The sequence below is a fragment of the Penicillium psychrosexuale genome (assembly GCF_028828465.1).
Source record: "Penicillium psychrosexuale strain IBT 29551 chromosome Unknown utg000005l, whole genome shotgun sequence".
NCBI lineage: Eukaryota > Fungi > Ascomycota > Eurotiomycetes > Eurotiales > Aspergillaceae > Penicillium > Penicillium psychrosexuale.
The window spans coordinates 2,096,344-2,115,470 of NW_026643190.1; the positions used below are offsets into that span (position 1 = coordinate 2,096,344).

General features: G+C 52.0%; 7 protein-coding genes across 7 annotated transcripts; 1 reads left to right on the top strand and 6 right to left on the bottom strand.

The window, feature by feature from the left end:
- On the top strand, positions 1-1,104 carry N7518_009716 (uncharacterized protein; the record flags this gene model as incomplete). The annotated part of the gene is made up of 3 exons (XM_057190642.1): positions 1-393; positions 453-840; positions 962-1,104. 3 exons carry the CDS (start codon positions 1-3, stop codon positions 1,102-1,104), a joined length of 924 nt encoding a protein of 307 aa, XP_057038298.1.
- A 545-nt stretch (positions 1,105-1,649) lies between these two features.
- On the bottom strand, positions 1,650-3,168 carry N7518_009717 (uncharacterized protein; the record flags this gene model as incomplete). The annotated part of the gene is made up of 2 exons (XM_057190643.1): positions 1,650-2,317; positions 2,376-3,168. 2 exons carry the CDS (start codon positions 3,166-3,168, stop codon positions 1,650-1,652), a joined length of 1,461 nt encoding a protein of 486 aa, XP_057038299.1.
- Positions 3,169-3,835: 667 nt separating this feature from the next.
- N7518_009718 (carnitine O-acetyltransferase CAT2) lies at positions 3,836-5,947 on the bottom strand (the record flags this gene model as incomplete). The annotated part of the gene is made up of 4 exons (XM_057190644.1): positions 3,836-3,968; positions 4,019-5,681; positions 5,745-5,790; positions 5,870-5,947. 4 exons carry the CDS (start codon positions 5,945-5,947, stop codon positions 3,836-3,838), a joined length of 1,920 nt encoding a protein of 639 aa, XP_057038300.1.
- An 865-nt stretch (positions 5,948-6,812) lies between these two features.
- Positions 6,813-10,562, bottom strand: N7518_009719 (uncharacterized protein; the record flags this gene model as incomplete). Its single annotated transcript, XM_057190645.1, has 4 exons — positions 6,813-7,809; positions 7,859-9,539; positions 9,689-9,784; positions 10,208-10,562. The coding sequence occupies 4 exons, from the start codon at positions 10,560-10,562 to the stop codon at positions 6,813-6,815; spliced, it is 3,129 nt and encodes a 1,042-aa protein (XP_057038301.1).
- A 2,050-nt stretch (positions 10,563-12,612) lies between these two features.
- N7518_009720 (MIP/aquaporin family protein) lies at positions 12,613-14,468 on the bottom strand (the record flags this gene model as incomplete). Its single annotated transcript, XM_057190646.1, has 2 exons — positions 12,613-14,388; positions 14,442-14,468. 2 exons carry the CDS (start codon positions 14,466-14,468, stop codon positions 12,613-12,615), a joined length of 1,803 nt encoding a protein of 600 aa, XP_057038302.1.
- A 1,041-nt stretch (positions 14,469-15,509) lies between these two features.
- Positions 15,510-16,641, bottom strand: N7518_009721 (uncharacterized protein; the record flags this gene model as incomplete). Its single annotated transcript, XM_057190647.1, has 3 exons — positions 15,510-15,542; positions 15,746-16,352; positions 16,409-16,641. The coding sequence occupies 3 exons, from the start codon at positions 16,639-16,641 to the stop codon at positions 15,510-15,512; spliced, it is 873 nt and encodes a 290-aa protein (XP_057038303.1).
- Positions 16,642-18,593: 1,952 nt separating this feature from the next.
- N7518_009722 (uncharacterized protein) lies at positions 18,594-18,888 on the bottom strand (the record flags this gene model as incomplete). The annotated part of the gene is made up of 2 exons (XM_057190648.1): positions 18,594-18,840; positions 18,878-18,888. 2 exons carry the CDS (start codon positions 18,886-18,888, stop codon positions 18,594-18,596), a joined length of 258 nt encoding a protein of 85 aa, XP_057038304.1.
- Between the last annotated feature and the right edge of the window lie 239 nt (positions 18,889-19,127).

The following is a 19,127-nucleotide window of genomic DNA, read 5'->3' on the forward strand; positions in this document are numbered from 1 at the left end:
ATGTCACCGGATCTGAATTCCCTTCCTCCATCCCGTTCCTCTTCAACCTCCTCCTCCATCCCGCAACGTAATATGGCCGCTCCTGGAACTGGTCCGGTGCCCGTGAACCCGAACACCTCCCGTGGCTCAAGCATAGGCCGACTATCGGTATCTGAACGTCGATCCACTGCCGGTATTAATTCGAACGTGAACGAGATGCTGGGTACTAGTCCAGGACCTAGCAGCGAGTTACCCGCGTTAGACCACCGTGACCATCGCAGCCCGATCGGACATGCATTCCGCACAGCCAGCCCGTCAAGTCCCATCTTCGCGACAGCAGATCCTCATCACCAGCGTGCACCATCGCTGGGGGAGCTACACCAAGAGCTGGAGCAAGAACAAGAAGCACAAGTGGTGGGTCAATCATCCCTTTCAGCCTTGTAGGAAGCTAACCGAGTAACTATGAAATGTAGAACCGGCTTCTTCTGATGATCCGCAGCCAGCAGGCCCAATTGCATCAATACCAGCAGCAACATAACCCACAATCCACCGCTGCAATCGACGACACAACTCCGGCATCGGAACGATCGGCCTTCTTCCCACCCGGCCCGACACCTCCTGTCGGCAACAGATTATCGATCTCTTCTTCATCAAACCGCCGAAGCTCGCGGCCTCCCAGTCAAGCGGCGTCACCTAACTTGCGACCGCTAGACTCGCGCGGAGAAAGCGTGGAGCCATTTCCGGGGTTGCGGGATAGTGCATCTCGGCGCGGTAGCCGGGACGAGAGTGCATTTTACCAAGCCGAAGCGAGCTCTCTAGCCCGAGAAAACGTGCTCCTTCGGCAACGCATCCGGGAACTAGGTAAGAGAATTCCGGTTTAGCGTTTTTTTTTCTTGAGCCCACAGTAATTCGGAGTAACCCCACCCCGAGAGTGGATCTTATTTAAGCGCGTACTCCATACATATACTAATTTTCTCCACAGAGAGGCAAATCGGTGGCCTGACGACTTCCCACGGTGCGTCCTCCGCCTCCGCAACAACTCCTTCGGGGTTTGCGTCGGGGCAAGCGGGGACCGAAACCACGGACCCGCCTGCCGTGAGTACAACGCGAGACGGTAAAGACTGAAAAGCGCATTCATCACGAGTCGTAGCTCGTTGACCCGCACAGGGGTGATATGATTGATACAGGCGAGAACCCGGACATCAGCCTAATTGTTCAATACTCTATGCAATACCACAGAATAACCACAGGCAATCCTCCCGCAAGCAACCGGTTTCGATTTTTCAGTCTTGGCGCCTAGATTTTCATGAGGGTCAGTATATCCCATCTTTCGAGGACGGTTCCCATTTCTTTCGTGGCGATGTGACTCTATGCGCTTGTCAAGGTTGCAGTTCTGACAGTGTTTTGTATGAAGTTCATGGCCTGTTGCTGTCGCTAGCAAAACTTCCCATTGGAAGTGGCGAGGTCTATGGGAAACCTGAAATTAATGTAGAAATCCATGACAATACATGTCGACTTCATTCGTTGCGTTATACGTAAATACTCAGAAGTTGAACTGCGTCAACGCAATAAACGACTTCAATTATTCAAGGTAATCCCTTGCACAAGACCTAATTGGCATTTCTATCCGAGTCTAAGAATAACAGTCTCACTCGAATAGCGACCCATCCTTACTTCCACGTAGTCCAGCCCAAGAACGAAACAAGCTGCTTGAAACTCTCCACAGTCTCATCCAAATCCTTCCCATCCAACAGCCCGGATGCCAAAGTAGCACAGACCTCCCGAGAAATGGAAGACACAACCTGGCCAGCAAGAGACTCAGCAGGAGCAGGAGCAGAAGCAGGAATAAACTCATTCCGACACAACCCAACAATATCCTCCCGGGCCCCAAAGTCCCTATAATCAATGAAAGGCTCCAACACATCCTCAATCCTCGCCCGAAGAACATCAACCGACGAGAAATTGCCAGCTGCCAGAGTCCGCAGTTCATCCGAGTACCGGAAAACAATCATATCAGCAACAGCCTGCCAATCAAAGGGATAGTCAACCGGCCGAAGAGTGTTAACCATCTCATTGATGTCCGATCGAACAGGCTCAAACTCCTCACTGGGAATATGATCCAGCAACGGAATTTTCGAATCCCCAGGGAAAAGATCAAGGTCGTATCCATACGCCGTGACGAAGTGATCGAAGTCCAGACGGACTTTCTGCCCAAGTAACCGGTCATACCGCGCATCGATCGAGCAACAATCACCACCCTGTGGCCGCCCACGAGGGCCACCGGGGCCACCAGGGCCATGAGGACCACCGGGACCCTTCCTCCCACCCTTCCTCCCCCCTTCCGCCACCAGGACCACCAGGACCACCAGGACCACCAGGACCACCGGGGCCACCACCACCAACCTGCGGCTTCGTCTGCGTAATAGCCACAACCTCAAGATCGCGCTCAAACGAACAAAGAATAATCTCAAAATCGCCCTCGGTACGAGCAATACCATCAACCCTCTCCCCCCAAACCTCCTTCACCATCCGACAAGTCTGGAACGCGCGCTCCTTCTCCTCCGGCGGACCACCGACAGGCGGACGCGGGCCGGGCGTCGGATGGGAAATGGTATCGTTGAAGAGGATGCGGTCCTGGGACTCGAGGGCGCCGCCTGGACCGGCGGACATGCCGTCTATGTAGAGGAGACGGAGGTCTTTTGCGGCGGCGTAGGTGTGGAGGTAGCCCGCGTTGACGGGGTCTGTGTCTTCGTTTGTGTTTTTGTTTCCGTGCGGATGGACAGGGGGATTCCTAAGAGGAGCTTGATCTTGATCTTGACCTTGACTTCTATCTTCGTTTCGATGGTCATGCTCGTCATTCTTGTGCATGAATCCCTTCTGTCCGTGTGTACGATGCGCGAAACCAAGCGAATGCTCCGGTTTAAAGGCTAACCATTCCACGCCGACGATAGGGTCTGGCGTCCCGGTGCCGTGGTAGAAGCGTGTTCCCTTTTCGACGGTGGCTATGAAGAAGGACATGCCGTTTGGGTAGATGGATGATTCATAGTGGCGGAGGGTTGACTGGATTGAGTTGAAGATGTAGTTTGCGTTGGCTGTTGTGTTGGTATTATTGAGGGTGAATGCTTGCGATGGGGAACAGAGGGTTAGGGATAGGGACAGGGCCCAGAGGCGTTTCTCTGTGTACCGCATTGTTCAATGGGTATGTATGTACGGAGTACATGTATCTCTGTTGAGGAGAGCAAGACTGAGGGATGGGATTGAGGTGGGCGTTGGTTTTGATAGTAGAGACGCCATGGACGCGTAACGGTGCTATAGCGTCGGGCCGTGGTCGTATCACCGACATTATTTCTGACTCTTTTGGGCTAGAAACGACGAAAAACGACTGATTCATAGAGTGGTGCTGCAATGATTGGAGAGGAATGTCGTGGTGGAGTCGTAGACGGCTTTAATTCCCCGATGTGGGTGGCTCCTGCGAAGCTCTCGGAGTTGCGTGGACTTTGATCTTTGAGGGTATTCGGAATGTCTTGAAATATAGAACTGGGTTGAGATATGACTTTGGAAATATTATCGTACAGCACTAAGTTGGGGTTTCATTTGTCTAAACGAACTAATGCTAGCTGAAACCCCGGGAAAGAAATACTATCGTACTTTGATAGACTCTGGAATAGAAAAATGGTTACGAAGAATAAATATATCAATTCAAAGAAAAAGAAAAAGGTGTGTACAATAACAAATGTAAATACTCCGTACAGACATTCCAAGTTGAAATATATATTCATCTATCAGGCGCTGGAGTAAGGAAACATAAATCCAAAAGCACCAAAAGTAATAAAAACCGGGTATATGCAAGACACACCTACAGCTTCGGCTTCTCAGGCTGGGCAGCCAAGTCGGGCATGAGCAGGTCACGAAGCTCAGTGGCAGCTTCACTAAGGTAGTGGCTCATGCGGTCGGCGCCAAGACGCTTGCAGACGATGTTGAAGTTGAGGCTGGAAAGATTAGTTAGATAAGCATATATAGGGTCGGGGCTAGTGCTTACCTGTTCTCGTTGATCATGTAGGCAATTCCGAAACCATCGTCAATAACCTGGCTCCATCCGTATCCGTTGAAGTATTCGGAGCTCAGCTGGGAGGTGGAGAGGTACCAAGAGGAAGAGTAGGTGTATGCGGGATCCTGGTAGATCTCGGGCAGCTTCTCGCCGGGCTGGAGAAGCTTCTTCAGACCGAATAGGTGACGGTCGACACCGTGGCCGGCGCTAGCCTCCTGGGTGTACTTGGTGTGCTGGGCGAGGGCAGCGCGGAAGAGCTTGACGATCTCCTCGCGAGGGGTGGTGCTGTCCTCGTGAGCCTTGCAGAAGGCGACGCTCTCGTCGGAGACGGTGCGGGTGGTCTCTGTGCGGCCTTCGGCGAACTTGCGGGTGGAGGCGGACTCGTAGGTGGGACGGTTCTTGCCGTACATCTTGAAGTAGGCCAGCTGGATGGTCATCTGGACGAAGGCATCGGGGCTGCACTTGAACTTCTTGATCAGACCCTTGCCGTAGCCCTGGTAGGCCTGGACGACCAGCTCGTGGGAGCCGATCTGCTTGCGGTGGTATTGGGTTGCGAAGTCGATAGCCTCGTTGGCGGCGTCGTCCAGCTTGAACTCGATGGGCTTGGGGTCGGCAAGCTGCGAGCGCACGGTCTTGGCGGAAAGGTCGATCTTCTTGTTGAAGATGACGTTGTTGACGTAATCGTTCAAGCGGTGGGTGGGAGTGCCGTCCATCATGCTGTGCTCACCCATGAAACCAGCGGTGCCATTGTCGTTGATAATGAACTGCAGAGGCTTGTCGAACCAGCGGTTGGAGCCATCACCGTGCCAGTACTGCGAGCAGCGCTCAGTCAGAGTGACAGGGCGCGCATCATCCAAACAGACCACGAAGCCAGCAGACTCAATATCCTGCAAGGCCAGCTCATTGGCAGGGTCAAGAGCAACGAGGGTCTTACGAGCAGCGGTCCAGTGATCACGGTCCGCAACAGTCAGCACGCCAACAGGGGGCGCGGGCTGTGCGGTATCGTAGATGCGCTGGAACTGTTTCTCCAACTCAGAGACGTTGAGCTGTTGACCGTCTATAACGACCGGGAGCTTGAAATACTGGTTCTTGCGCACCACGACGATGTGCTGGTTCTCGGAAGCAGGATACTTGCGAGCGAAATCCGCGCCCTCGGAGGGGATACGGCAGCAGTTGAACATGTACTGGTACGAGCTCATGGCCTGAGGCTCCTTGCGGAGGTACTCGGGCTCCAGAGAGCCATCATCGACCTGCGACTTGAACTCGAGCGCGGCAGTGGTGATGGCAGCGGCGCGCTTGGCTGGGTTGCGACGCTGGCGGTCGTCCCGGTAGGAGTAGAAGTAGGAGACGTAAGGGATGACGGGGTCGCGGTAAGCGAGGTAGGCGGCCTGGTTCCACCATTCGGAGAGCCAGTTCTTGATCTTCGGGTCGGCGGCACGAGCCAAAAGACGCTTCTGCAGAGACTCACCCTGACCACCGGGGCGGACGAATTCCTCCACGGCGTGCTTGGTGCGCTCATACTCGGACTCGGAGACGACAGCGTGGACGGACTTGAGGTATCGACGGCTGGTCTCTTCTAGGGAGGGAACGGGGAGTCTGGGGAGGGAGTCTTCGAAACGAAGCATCTTGCCCTTGGAGAGGTCCTCCTTGTATCCTGCTCTTCTGTCAGCGTTGAATCTGGTGTGCCCACGTCGCGCCGGACGTCTGTGTCACTAACCCTCAGGGACGGAAGATGCTGCTCGTCGGGGAGCCATTTTGAGAGTCTATATGCGTGTCAATGGATTGATCCCGGGCGATTTCACTGCATTCCGCAGCATTCCACAGCATATGTAACCGACTTACCGAGCGGGCGAGCAGAGTGTTCGGAACGCGTTGCCTTGACAGGTTAGAAAGACGGCTTCGAGCAGAAGCAGTGAACATCCCTCTGGTTGACTGAAAGGTTCGTTTGGGGGTATTCGGAGGAGTGGACGTCCAGGTGAAGCTTAAAGGGAGAATAGAAAGAATGGCCGAATGACGCTTAAAAGTAGAAACCTCGGCTGGCGGGGAAGCCGGTAAAACGCGGTACGGGGACTGGGGAAATACATGACCTCAGTCCCGATCGACTTGGATTTCTTTGCCACGGGGAACGAGGAGAAGGTGAAGAGGTGAATTGTGAATTGAAGATCTGGATAATTGGTTTCTTGATGTCTTTTATCTTCAATTTTGGTACTTATTATCGTGTTGACTATGAACTTGTATATGTATCTGAACCTGGGGCAAAGGATATAGTACGGTAATACCAATACCTGATCCACCCACGAGCCTCGGTCCATTTCCCCAGTTACAGTCACAAGGGAGAGCTGGGGCACTGGAGAAATATGTAGAATGTGAAGGACATTATTATAGTGTTGAATGGGGGTGACTGTATAAAATATAGTTATACATATAAAACATACACAAAATATAAAAAGCCCGACTTCAATACTCCGGTTCTCCGGGAGATCCCCTCTAATGCGGGGAGAGCTTTTAGCGTAAAGGTACGGAATACGATATATGGAGTATATGACAGGCGCAATGCAGTAAGAAAAGAAATAAAGCGCTAGATTATGTATAGATGGGAAGAATAAATCAAAGAAACCCCCTTTCATCCGATCCCGTTGACCCGGCCAATAAAACAAAACAAATTCGAAGAGGAAAATGACAAGAAAAATAGCCAACACCTTGGAATACCCAGAACACCGACTAGGCTCCACGGGGAAAAGGAAATAAAAAGTCAAAAGTCATTCAGCCAATACGTGGTGCGCAATTAGGAGACGGGCTGCACAGCTGCCGGTTGATCCTGGCCATCGATGGCGCGAGGTACCTGCACCCCGGTACGACGTAGCTCATCCATTTTAGCCATGGCAGGCCCGGTGCAGATGCGACCGGTCTGCATAAGCGTGCGGAGACGTTTCCGACGGGCCTCGCCGCTGCGCTCTTCGCCACGAGCAACGCCCTCGTCCACCCAGTCCACGGCGTGAATCTTGAAGCTCATGCCATCATGACGACCGTCCCATTTGCGGGACTTCAGCCCGAACATGAGAGTGCTATCGTACTGGGCTAGGCGGGGAAGAATCAGTAGGGTTATGTGCAGGTCCTTGTCGGTTGGAGGTATCGGTGGTAGACGTGGGCCCTTGGCCGGAACGTCGCCGTCAGGAGTGGCTTCGGGTGGCGGTGCGTGCTGGTAGGTATCTCTAATCTCGAGATCAAGCATTGACTCGTCCACGTCGTCGCCCCACGCACCGCGAATGAAGCCGGAGTGGATGGCAGCGGCGACAGGGTCGGAGTCGTCTGTATAAATACCAGTCCCCCAGAGCGCGCGCCGGGCGCAGATTTCCTCTCGGTGAGATTGATTGATTCGGAAACGGGGGACTCGAACGGTAAATGTGCAATTCTCTCGCTGTTCGAAGCGGGGAAGGGGCTGGGGGGTTGTTGTATATCCAAACTTGGAGCTATCTAAAGACGACTTGGCAGTGGGAGTACTGATGCGTGGCGTGTATAGCGTTGAGCCAAGGTGGTGTCGAGGAAGATGGGCCACACTCGAAAGCAACGGCTCCAGGTTCACGGTAGTACGAGGCTCACGGATAGGAGATGTAACCGGAATAGTGAGTCGAGGAACATGATGGTGATGATAGTGGTAATGTGGGTGGTGATGGTGTGCGGCAGGAGACTCCACTGGGGATGTTCGATGGAAGAAGCTAGAACGTTGAAGGGAGCTCAGGGTAGCCGCCTCTTCGTCTGCCTTGTGGCGATGGTGGTGGTGACTAGAGGAATATTAGCATATGACAGCTGTATTGATTGGGTAGAACATACTGATGGTGATGGTGGTGGGAATGCCGAGAACGACGGGCGTTACGTGCTGATAGTACGCCTCGGGCATCATTCGACTCAATTTCCATCTGCTCCTCGTCGCGTGACTTTTTCGACCGTCTGCCGGCTGCAGAGGATGGTCGAGCAAGCTTGGACGCCTCATCCATCCCTTCTCCATTCATTGAGCGGCCTGTGAGGCTATCGCGCTTGAAAGGACTAGAGCCTAATGGTGTCGATGGCCCGCTGCCACTAGTAGTCGCGGTGACGCCACCCACGCCGCTGCCAATACCGGAGAAGACTCGACCTAATTCATTCTTGATCGCTGGCTCTCCAGCGGGACCAATGTATGGGGCTTGAGCGCCTTGTACAGCCTGGGGAAGCGGCGATGCACGGCCACCGCGTTTACCATCAACGCCAACGGCTAGTAGGCTGCGATGATGGAGCAGCTCATCACTTCCTTTGCGGCGTCCCTCATCAGCCAGGGCGGCTAAACCCGATGATGCGGCAGCTGTGGATGTGGTGATAGCAGGTGTTGATGATATACGTGGAGGCTGCCCTTGGTGTCTGAGATACGGATCATGAGGCGGCGGAGGAGTTGGTTGACTGTTTAGAGACTGAAGCGTAAGCCGAGGTTGTCTGCCGCCCGGTTGCGACCCCAGTGATTTAGTGTAGCTTTGAATGGCCCCAAACCCGAAACTCGACCCGGGCTCGGGGGCAGGGAAGCGCTTACTCTCCGGCGACGGAGGGTGAGAGCGACCGATGTCCCATGTAGAGCCGTTCTGGTGACGATCGAGCGAGTCACGTTCGCCGTAGTGGGAGCCATACCGGTATGATCCAGGCTGGGCCAACTTGGCGTCTGATCCATGCGCTGGAGCCCGTTCTCGCTCTCGCTGTGCAGTATCCTCCGAGCGCCGCTCGCCAAATATGTTTGCAAACCGACCATGCTGTGGATCATGACTCCCGTACGACCCAGATGCAGGCCGAGGGCCGGACTCGAAGGGGCGATCCGCGACCCCTCCGGGCTGGGAAATCGGACTGTAGCCCGGGGGCCGTGTGGGTGCGTCTGCATGGGGTGGCTGACTACTGGGCCGAGTGATTGGACCGTTGAGACTCATGCGACGAGGTTCGTTGTACGGTGGCTCTGCCGTGGAGATTCTAGGCGAAGGGTGCGTCGAATGTGGCTTCTCGGGATACTGTGAGAGCGATGAGCGCGTCAAGCTCCCGAACACCGACTGCTCTGCGCCCACACTTGAACCCCCACCAGACCCAGATCGGTAGGTACGGGCGCCTTGAGGCTTGGAGAATGGCTTCTCTGGTGTATTCGAACGACGGAAGAAAGAGTTTTCGAGCGGTAATGGTCTTGTTGGGGCGTTGGGTGGGGACATGGCGGCGGAAGATGACGATGGTGCGCTACCGAATATCGACGATGCAGGTGGTCGCGAAAAGAACGGCGCAGATTCTCGTGCAGGTTCTCGCGCAGACCGATCTGGGTCCGAGCCTAACATAGCGGAAATCGACATGCTGCTGCCCGGTCGGAGCGCCTGACTGCTAGGTATATCGCGCGCCATCAAAGAGCCCCCAGGCGCGTGGGTTGATTGGGGTCGCGAGGAATATGAATGTGGGGGTGAAGGAGGCGGCATTTGGCGATTTCCAAACGCGGATGGTGCGGGCTGTTCGTTCGGACCTATCAGACGGGTTCAAGTTAGCCAAATCTCCCTTGATACAGCGAGTAAATTCAAGATGACCGCGCATGTCCCGGTCGCATAAGTGACGAAATGCATGTATCGCGACAAGGACGGTTGCACGGCTCTCGGGCCTCAGTCGGGTGCTTACCAGGAAATCCAGGATTTCCACTGTTCCCCTGGGAAGTAAGACGCGCTGGTTCGTGTTGTGATGGCGTATTATTCATAATGGAGGCACCTAAGAGCCCTGTGAATGAGTGAGCAATAGTTCAAAGGGAAAGCAAGGGCCAGAGCGAGGAGAACCCGTGACTCCGGAAGCTCCTACGCTAGTCCGAAAGGGGCAGGGGCTCCTCTGGGTGCACTAGACCCGACCTGGACTAGCGCTCCCGAGCTGTCGTCCAGTCGATCTGCGCCACCGGGGAAAATCCATCAGGGGCAGGGTGTCTGGGCAAGGGAAGAGGGGGAGGATTTGGAGAATGGGATTTGATGTGTCGCGTGGTTTTGAGCATCTGAATCAGGAGATTACGGAAACCATTCCCCCGGTCGCCCATACTCAGAAACGGGGCTGCGGAGGACAGACCAATCACGGCACAAGTCCGATCCTTGGAATCCTCAATCTGGGGGATCCGAGCAGAGGGAAAGTAAAAACAAAACCAAACAGATTGCCTACCTTCACGATAACGAGCAGCCTGAGGTTGCGAATTATTCCTGCGATGCATTTGTTCATGATTCCTTGTCTCGAGACTCCCATGTCGACGGTGTGCTTGTGTTGGGCCATTCCTCGGAAAGTATGCGCTGGAAGTATCTCCACGAGGGGTATTCGATGTATGTGAAGCCGCCGACTGGTAGAGCTGTGACGGAGAGTTCGTAGCGTTTGAAGCGGGGGAAGGGTACGGGCGAGACTTGTCAATCTCTTGACGAGACTCGGTCGAAGGCGCGGTGAAGTGTGGATCGCGAGGTTCTTGCGAGGCCCCCAAAGGCGAGGGCCGTGGCGGGTATGAGTGTTGTAGTCGTCGATAGTCCATGTTCAAAATGTGTTGGTGGACTAGATTAAGATCGAGGGACAAAAAGTATGAGAAAGTAGAATGGCGGTGGAATAGTGAAATGCAGAAGAAAAGAGAAAATGGAAATGGGCCAGAGCTGCAGGATCAGCGGTTGATCGCGCGACCCGGGAGATAGCACAAGACAATGGGAACGTGCAGAAATAGGCGTTTGGGCGGAAATGTGTCAACAATCAACACACAAATACAATCAAAATAGAATAATCCACTTTTGAAATTTCTTCCGAAGTTGATGGGGGGAAACGGAGAAAAAACGGTGAGCGATGACGGTGGTCTTTAGCGCGATGGGCCTTCGGGCCAAGACCTAATCTTGCATGCGGGGATTGTGTACATCGACATAGATGTGTGGCAGGGTACATATGCACCTATATGAGAGGGGAAAAGGGGGGGAAGTGTTGCATTTTAGACTTATATCTTATATACACGTATACAAATACCTAACTAGAATTTGGCTCGATGCTTAAATATCTTGAATAATATAGTTGTTCTGAATGTCCTTGCCAAGAAACCCAACGCGCTCCCAATGTATACTAGCCCTATAAAGAGCTTAACGTGTCAAATATATATTAGAGACCCTCTATTTATTTTAGGTATACAATAACTATTGTATGGGGTAATTTGAATGCCCCCGCGTCTATCATGCTATTAACTAGCTACAATGAGCCTCTTAAGCGACAAAGATACAAGGATAACCTCCTGAGCAACATGGAGTATCATTAGACCCCTGGTGCTGCGTGCACCACCATAGACTCATGAGGTAGTCATGACTAAGTGCACCTAAGCCACCGAACCGACTCAGGCTAGCGGCAGTATTTCTTTGAAAAGTAGCTACTCAGTGGGCAAAACTGAGAACTGGAGTTACAACTTGCATACATAGTTACTTAAGCCCATGCTCGATCATAGAGATCTAGGTAAATTCATAAACGTCGATAAACAGGGTCAGGTGGCTCGTTCTGATGACTAAGGAAACCATAGCCGGGCCCAATCCATCAATCTCACAATCTCGAGTCATCACGGAACAACGAAATGCATGTAAAGAATCGTGTCAACGTAATCATCTGATGCCCGATGGAGAAGGTGGGGGTGTCAGACAAGAAGGACGGTTACAGCGCATCAACACAAATAGGTTCAGGCTATAGACTGATCAACGCAAGACCTCCTTGTTCATATGAGTGATACCTGCGACTTCATCGACGATCTGCCCTTTCCTCATTATCCTCGTTACCTATTGACGATGAGCCCACAACAGACGATAAGCCCGAGGCGATCCTGGTTCACTGTGCGCCAACGATCATCATCGCCTATCTTATGCGCAAACTGCGTATCCCGCCAAAGGAGGCGTTGGGGTTTGTTAAATCAAAACGAAGAGTAGACAAAGCTCAAATTTTACCCGCCAACTTCAAGTATAGGATGAAGTCGGATATGAAGTATGGGAGGACAAGGAGAAGACATCCTTGACGGGACTTGGGCGAATATCAGCCAGGAGCAGCCTTTAGGAAACATCAGTTATAGTACCTCAAGAGTTGAGGCATGATGTTGGAATTTGGCTTGGCAGTGTCCTAGGTACTGACACAAATGCTTAACCTTAACAGACGAGATATTCACGTGAATTGGATACCAATTTGGAAGACCCAGTGGACGGTCCATCCAGATTACTAAGCCGTGTCACGGGCCCAGGAAGGGACAAACCTAAAATAACCCAATGATGTAAGTAAATCGAGTTCTATTTTCATTCGGATGCCCAACCTGCAAGCCTATTCTGCAAACCAGTTTGTGTCTTGTATTACCTGTTCCTTGTTATCCGGAAACTTGCATATGCAGGAAAACGCCAGGATGACCCTGCTCAGACATGAAATGCGAAAAAAAAAAACATCCTATTGTACTAGGCCTTGGGTATTATTTGATATATGTTTAGCCTCTTTAACCGGACATACTGTTACAAAATGCAGGGAGAAAAACAGTGACGCTCAAACGCCATAGAAAAACACAATATTCCACACTCGACCGGACAGTCTCACTGCTTCGGTTTCAATCGCAGTCGGCGCCTCCACCTCATCGCACTCTTCGTCAAGGCGCGCTGGGTGCGCTCAAGCGGGTAGTTGACGGGAGATTCACCACCGGTGAAGATGAAGAAGTCGTATAGGAAAGCACCGAAAAACCCACCGCCGACACACCCCACCCACGGCCCGTAGAACCAGTAAGGGTCCGTGAACATCGAGTTCGGGTAGCCGAGAGCGAGCAGCGCAAGCCGGGGACCAAAGTCACGACTCGGGTTAAACGCAGCTCCGGTCTGGTAAGCAAAGCACATGAGGAGGGACGTAATGACCAAGCCGACAATCAGTGAGTTCATACCAGCACCGGGGGGAGCGTTCTGGTCATCACCCAGCGCCAGAATGGTGACGATTAGAAAGCTGGTTCCGACGAACTCGGTGAAGAACGCCGTGGTATGACTCACCCACGACTCACGCGCATTTGTCACGAAGCTGTTGATGATTCCGGTGTCTGTGTTGGTGAGGAGGTAGTTCTGGATGGATTCGTAGTAGATTCCGTACGCGACGAGACCCGCGCAGAAGGCGGCTATAAACTGCGCGGCGAAGTACTCGGGCATTTTGCGGGCGGGGAAACCACGGAAGAACCACAATACCATGGTCACGACTGGGTTGAGATGGGCACCGGAAACACCACCGGAAATGTAAATGCCGATCATAGTTGCGAAGCCCCAGGCCCAGGCGGTTGTGTTGGGGTTACCCTGGCCGGCGACGGTGACGGACACGTCGATGGCGAAGCCCATGGTGAGCGAAACAAACACACCCAGGCCCTCGGCGAGAGCCTCGCGGTGGTGTGTACGGACGACGGACCAAGTGGTGTGGTTGTTGTGCACTTCGTCTTCGACCAGTTCCTGGACAAGCGGATGCAGGTCTTCGGGGTAATTCCCCTTTTCCATTTCGGGAAGCGATAAGAGTTCGTCCAATCGCGCACCCATGTCTTGATTATTCTGGAACTGCTCGTCAGCGGACATCGGCCGCTCTTCTTGTTCATGTTCATCTTCGGCTGGATGATCACCCTCTTCTACAGTGGGCAGTTGTTGATCCGGCGGCGGCATATCCCATGTCGAGGTACGTCTCCCCGGGATCGAGGACGAACGCGACATGCGCGAAGTCTGTCTCATGGAGCTGCCGCCATCCCCACTGAGAATCTTACTCATAAAGGTATTCTCACGCTGCAACCGAGCGTCCTTCACCTGGGCAGCCATCTTCCGCGGATCGGACGTCTTATCAATGCGACCCTGCTCGACATCGTTCGGGTCCACGTCCAGCCCCAACCTATCCGAGTTCTCCGTGGGCCGCTGGGCATTCGCCATGTTCTGCAAGAGCTCATCTTTGGTCGGCACCATACTCGGCCGCACCACACGGGGCAACGGTTTGGCCAGCGACCAGACCGGTCTGGCGTTGGAGGCCTGTTCATAGGATGGATTGAGATCCGCGTAGCCCGGCTGGACGAAGGGTTCCTGCGCCAGACGCAGCTGGGGGGTTCCATCCGGCCCAGCGAGGGTGAATTTGCCCTGGGTGCGCTGCGCGAGCGTGGTGCGCGGGATCAGACTGGGTAGTGCACTACCATTACTTTGTGTCGTCGAGGTATTCGAGTTGAATCGCCGAGGAACGCCGCCATCCTCAGCGGAAGTTCTCCGAGGTGAGGTAGTTCTCCTGGGTGAGGTAGTTCTCCTAGGTGAGGTATAATCTGCATCGCTGGCGGCTCGGTTGCGGTTCGGTGACTGTGGCAGAGCATCGGACTGGAACGGTGTTAGATGGTGGTTTCTTAGCTGATAGTTCTACTCCGACTTACTCTCGCCCTCGGACGACCCCCACTCATAATGACTCTGATTCGACCCGCACGATCGGCAATGTTAACGTGGGAAAGGTGTCAGACGAACGGAACGAAGTAGAGAAAAAAAAAGAGTGAAGAAGAAGAAATGACCGAACAAAAGGGACAATTTCCACCCCCATTACGCCACGAGGATCTTCATTGAACTCCTCAATTGGCGTACAAGGTGGATCATAGTTTCAGGATATGATAACCTCGTCAATAAGGTGCATCGGCACCTGTCCTGGTCCATGCGAATCCTGCACGCGCCTGGCTCGTTGCACCGTTGACGATATCAAGTCTGCCCGTCGTGATGACCGCTGGCATTGCCGTTCTTAGGGCCTGCTGGTATATTGTATTTATTCCCTCGGGGGGTTCTCCATGTTGTGCGTTGTTTTTTTTCTTTATCTTGTCCAATCGGGTGGCCAATTGGTACCCAACTGTGGATGTGAACTCTGCAAATCTCGGGTTTCCTGCTTTTCCGTGGATCATCTCGCTGGATCCTCACCGGCATCCCACGGGAGCCCCATCGAGGTACAGGTCCCACCGAGAAAAACAACACAACGGGCAAGGATTAGCGGGCTTGTTTTTGACGATGTTCCCGCTTGTCTCGAAAAGAATAGATTACCTGCGCCAATTACCCCCTGCACCGATCGAAATGCGTCAATTAACTACCGGGTAGCTACCGGGTCGGTGATAAACCGGTAATAAACCGGTTGGTGACGAGGAATAACATGCACCTAAAAATAGAAAATAAAATCGATTTCTCGATTTCAAAGACGTATATCGACTACTTTTATCATTTTGCGACATATTTTCTCTTTTTTTACTAGATTTGAAATTCTACACGGCGTATAGACTGGGGATATTTAAAAAGCGAGAAGAAGACGCGAAATACAAAAAGAAAACTGTAATTTTCAATAGAAGAGCCGGCTAGTCCCGATGAGGAAATGAAAGGCCCCACGTGGACCACCGGTATTGTTCTTCTGGGTGGGACCTGGACGGAGCAGGGCCGATGGATAAAGGGGAGTTCCATTTCTATGCACGTATTTATGCTTCATTTAGAGCCGTGAGGTATTTACTCTAATCGAATTAGATCCAGATCTGAGAAGATTCTAAAGTGGACCTCTGTGCTGTGATCTTACGCTGTTTGCAGTGGAGATATAGATGTGTACACAATTAAAGCACATACTCAATCCTGGAAATGATATAATGATATCATGCACATCAAATTAAACTCAAATTGGGTATCACAGTCAACAACGGTTACGCTACTATACACATACCGGCGAGAGATGGAGGCCATCCTTAGTAATCATAAACGGTCCCGGTAAAGACCAGAACACGTCAGAATAAGAATGATGCACACAGTCACTCCCAGAGAATGCCTCCCCCGTAACCACCACAGTCAAATGGCGCGGAACAACATTCTGCCCATCCCAATGGGACAAATACCCCCTCTGCCGGAGAGTATCGAGTTGCTCAACGAGACGCGGGTACAATTCGTCAAGCGAGGTCCTAGCCTCAAGCACCAAAAAGAAAGTCCGAGCCCGACCAGGATGAAAGCTGCCTGACATCCCAGGATCAACGGATGCCCGGGCGGTGGCATCGTTCTCAGCAACTTTCTCCATAAGAGGGTCGAGACCGAGTCTCTGCAGGACGTGCTCGTGCTCAGTCTCCACACCGGCGTCTCCAATCTGCAGCTCCCCGTTGTGCATCCAGACCGCCGTTCGGAGGCCATCGCATCCCTCGTTGAACGACGACTCGAGGGCCTGTGGTCGCGTGTCTAGCGTCGGAAATGTACACGCGCCACTCTGGGGGTGAAGGTGCGCGTGGTGTGGGCCCGTGCGTGTGATATGGATTGGGAGCCATCGGAGACATTGGAATGCGGCTCTGGGGAGGAATGTGTCAGATTGGCTGTCTAGCAGAGATGGGACAGAAACACTCACAGGCATCCGAGGATAAGGCATCCCGCGCGAAAAAGAAGCGCCCTTCGCTTTCCAATGGACTCGTAGTATTCGTCGAGGTAAAGTGACAGGCCTGGGATGCACTCTGTCGGGTACGATCGTAGGGGATGGTCGTCGAGAAGCCATGGGTCGTATTCTAATCGTGTGTTGGCCTCAAGGTCTAAATCCTTTGAGAACTCCATAGTCTTCTCGTCCGATGCATTGATAGCTTCCATAGCGAGCTTTCAGGGTGAAAATCCTTAGGCGCGATCTAGCTCGTATAAGGAGGCGAACCAGGTTGCAGAATGCAAGTGATTAGAAGCTAATTGTGCGAGGTGCATGATATAAATATTAAAGCTCGAGGTATAACTACTCCCTACTCACCTTAAATGAGGGGATATCGCGCAATTGTGTGGGGAATTGCGTGAAGCACGCCATTGTGATTGGCGATGGCATTTATATGATCGTCGGAGAAGGTGAGATTAAGTTGCACATTATCTACAGTAAGAAGCTGTGCTAGGTACGAGTTTATAGAAGGTAACAAGGCCATTCGCACAAAGTACTTGTGTGATACATCGTATACCCGACAGTTGCACAATAAGAGCATGTCATTCTCATCTGCCAAGACGCCAAGACGCCAAGACCGGGCCCATTTAACTTTGTCGGCACGGCTCGTCAGTCTTGACCGTACGGTGTGGGAATATCACACCTGGGCAGCGTTACCATTTCGCCCTTTTCTGACTAAAGTGCTATACCAAGAAATAGGAATAGAAAGACATAAACTAAGGCACTCAAAAAGGAGCTCAAATAAGACACTTAAAAGACACTCGAAGGCATTCAAAACCACAGCAAACAAAAGAATATATCATATCAGTGTTACATGTCTGACCTATTTTGTCATGCTTGTACAGCTTTTGTAAACACCTGGTAGTCCGTTGATTCCATCGACCAACAAATGGCCGAGCTTCTATGCTTGAATGCCACTTATCGTTCTACGGAGGAGATCCGAAGAAGGATCGACTGAAATCGCCACTATCTAGAAAGATAAAAATTAATGACGACTTCAGGCGATTCATGCGGGGTTAGCTGATATTCTCTTAGTCCTAAGGCTGGACCACTTCTGGAGCAACGTCACCGCTTGACGCGTCTACCCGACTAAGCATAGTCACCTTCTAAGGTCACTCGCTATATTTTGAAAGGTTTATGTACATAGAATAACTAGGGGCAAAATAAAACTCGACGCTAAAATTCAACAAACATTCCCTGATTTCTTTCATATTTCATAGCATGTGATCTATCACAGAACGCTATCGTCTACATCTAATATTGCCACCTTTGGGGGACAACCTGTGATTGTAAGTTGAGCGAGGAGCACTTGGCAAGGGCCGGGTATAAAATTGCTGCCGGAAGGCCCACTTCTACTTCTGGTCTAGTGTGAGAAAACCAACGTAACTGCATTGATTGGTAACAGCTTCAACGACAGAGGAAAAGTGACATGATCTTTTCATTAACATGGTATCGCACGCAAAAAAGAATTGTCCTGGCTGCAAGATCCATGTCCTCTAGTTCTAGCTGGTTTCCTCTTCATACCAGGCAACCACTGATCTGGCTTTTGGCTGCCTCCGTCTCTGCTCCATTCTAGCTACCAACAGTTGACGTTCTGCTTCTCTGCTATGCGGATTTCGATACAACTCCGCGTGTGCTGTTCTCGTAGGAGTTTTAGATCGAATTGACGGCCGGGTGCGAGTTGGTGGGCTCAATACCATTCTCTGAACGAACGGGTTGAAACTTCTGGGTCATTGGTCGAATCCCCACTGTCCTAACTGTAGGATAGCGTCCATCAGCTCAGAAATATGAGGAAATGCTCGAGGTTGCCGGGGGCGCTTGCAACCGAGAGTGAACAATTTGGCGATTGCCCTTGGCCGCGATCAATCGGAGAACGACACAATTAGGCTTGATGCAATTCAATCTTCCCTCGATATTCTTGATCACATGCTCGGGCTAAAGGCATGCTGCGAACAATGACGAGACTCAAAGAGAAGTTCAGTCTCTCTTTGTTTGCAATGAACCGAGGCTGATGACCATTGAACCTCACTGCCAGCGCCAGGTGCCGATGTGGACAGGGGAAAATACCTCGACCTCCATGTTTTACTCCTGGTCCAAGTATCCCATGTTCTTCCGACTCGCTCTAGTTCGCGCTGCTTGGAGTGTGCCGACCGTTGTGAATCGCTTTATTGACCAACTTTGTAAATGCATCATCTTGTTGGTTTGAATCGAAGTCCCGGACATATTGGAGGCGCTGTTTGGCAACGTGGGAGAGAATCGAGGGGAGTGGCTTGATTGACAGAACGAAATGGCTAGGACTGGTTATCAAGCTCCGTACCATGTGCAAGAATGGGCCGACTGAGGAAAATCCTATGCCATAGTTGATCCATCTATATCATGAATTAGTATCCATTGATTACTGCTTACCGGCTTTTCATGGAGTTTTTCTCGTGACAACTCGCAATCCAGAACAGTATCTCCCAAGTCAACTTTCCGGAAATGTGGCCACAAGGTACCTAGAACTGCATTAGAGAGATATCGTGAAACGTCTTCGTTTGTTGTTTCATTCTTGGTGAGCCGTTCGTTGGCCATGCCATCTGTTCACTTTGATGCAGGTGAGTCTGTTGGTAATGGGAGCACCTCATAGCTATCCATCGATTAACGAATTGCTGAGATA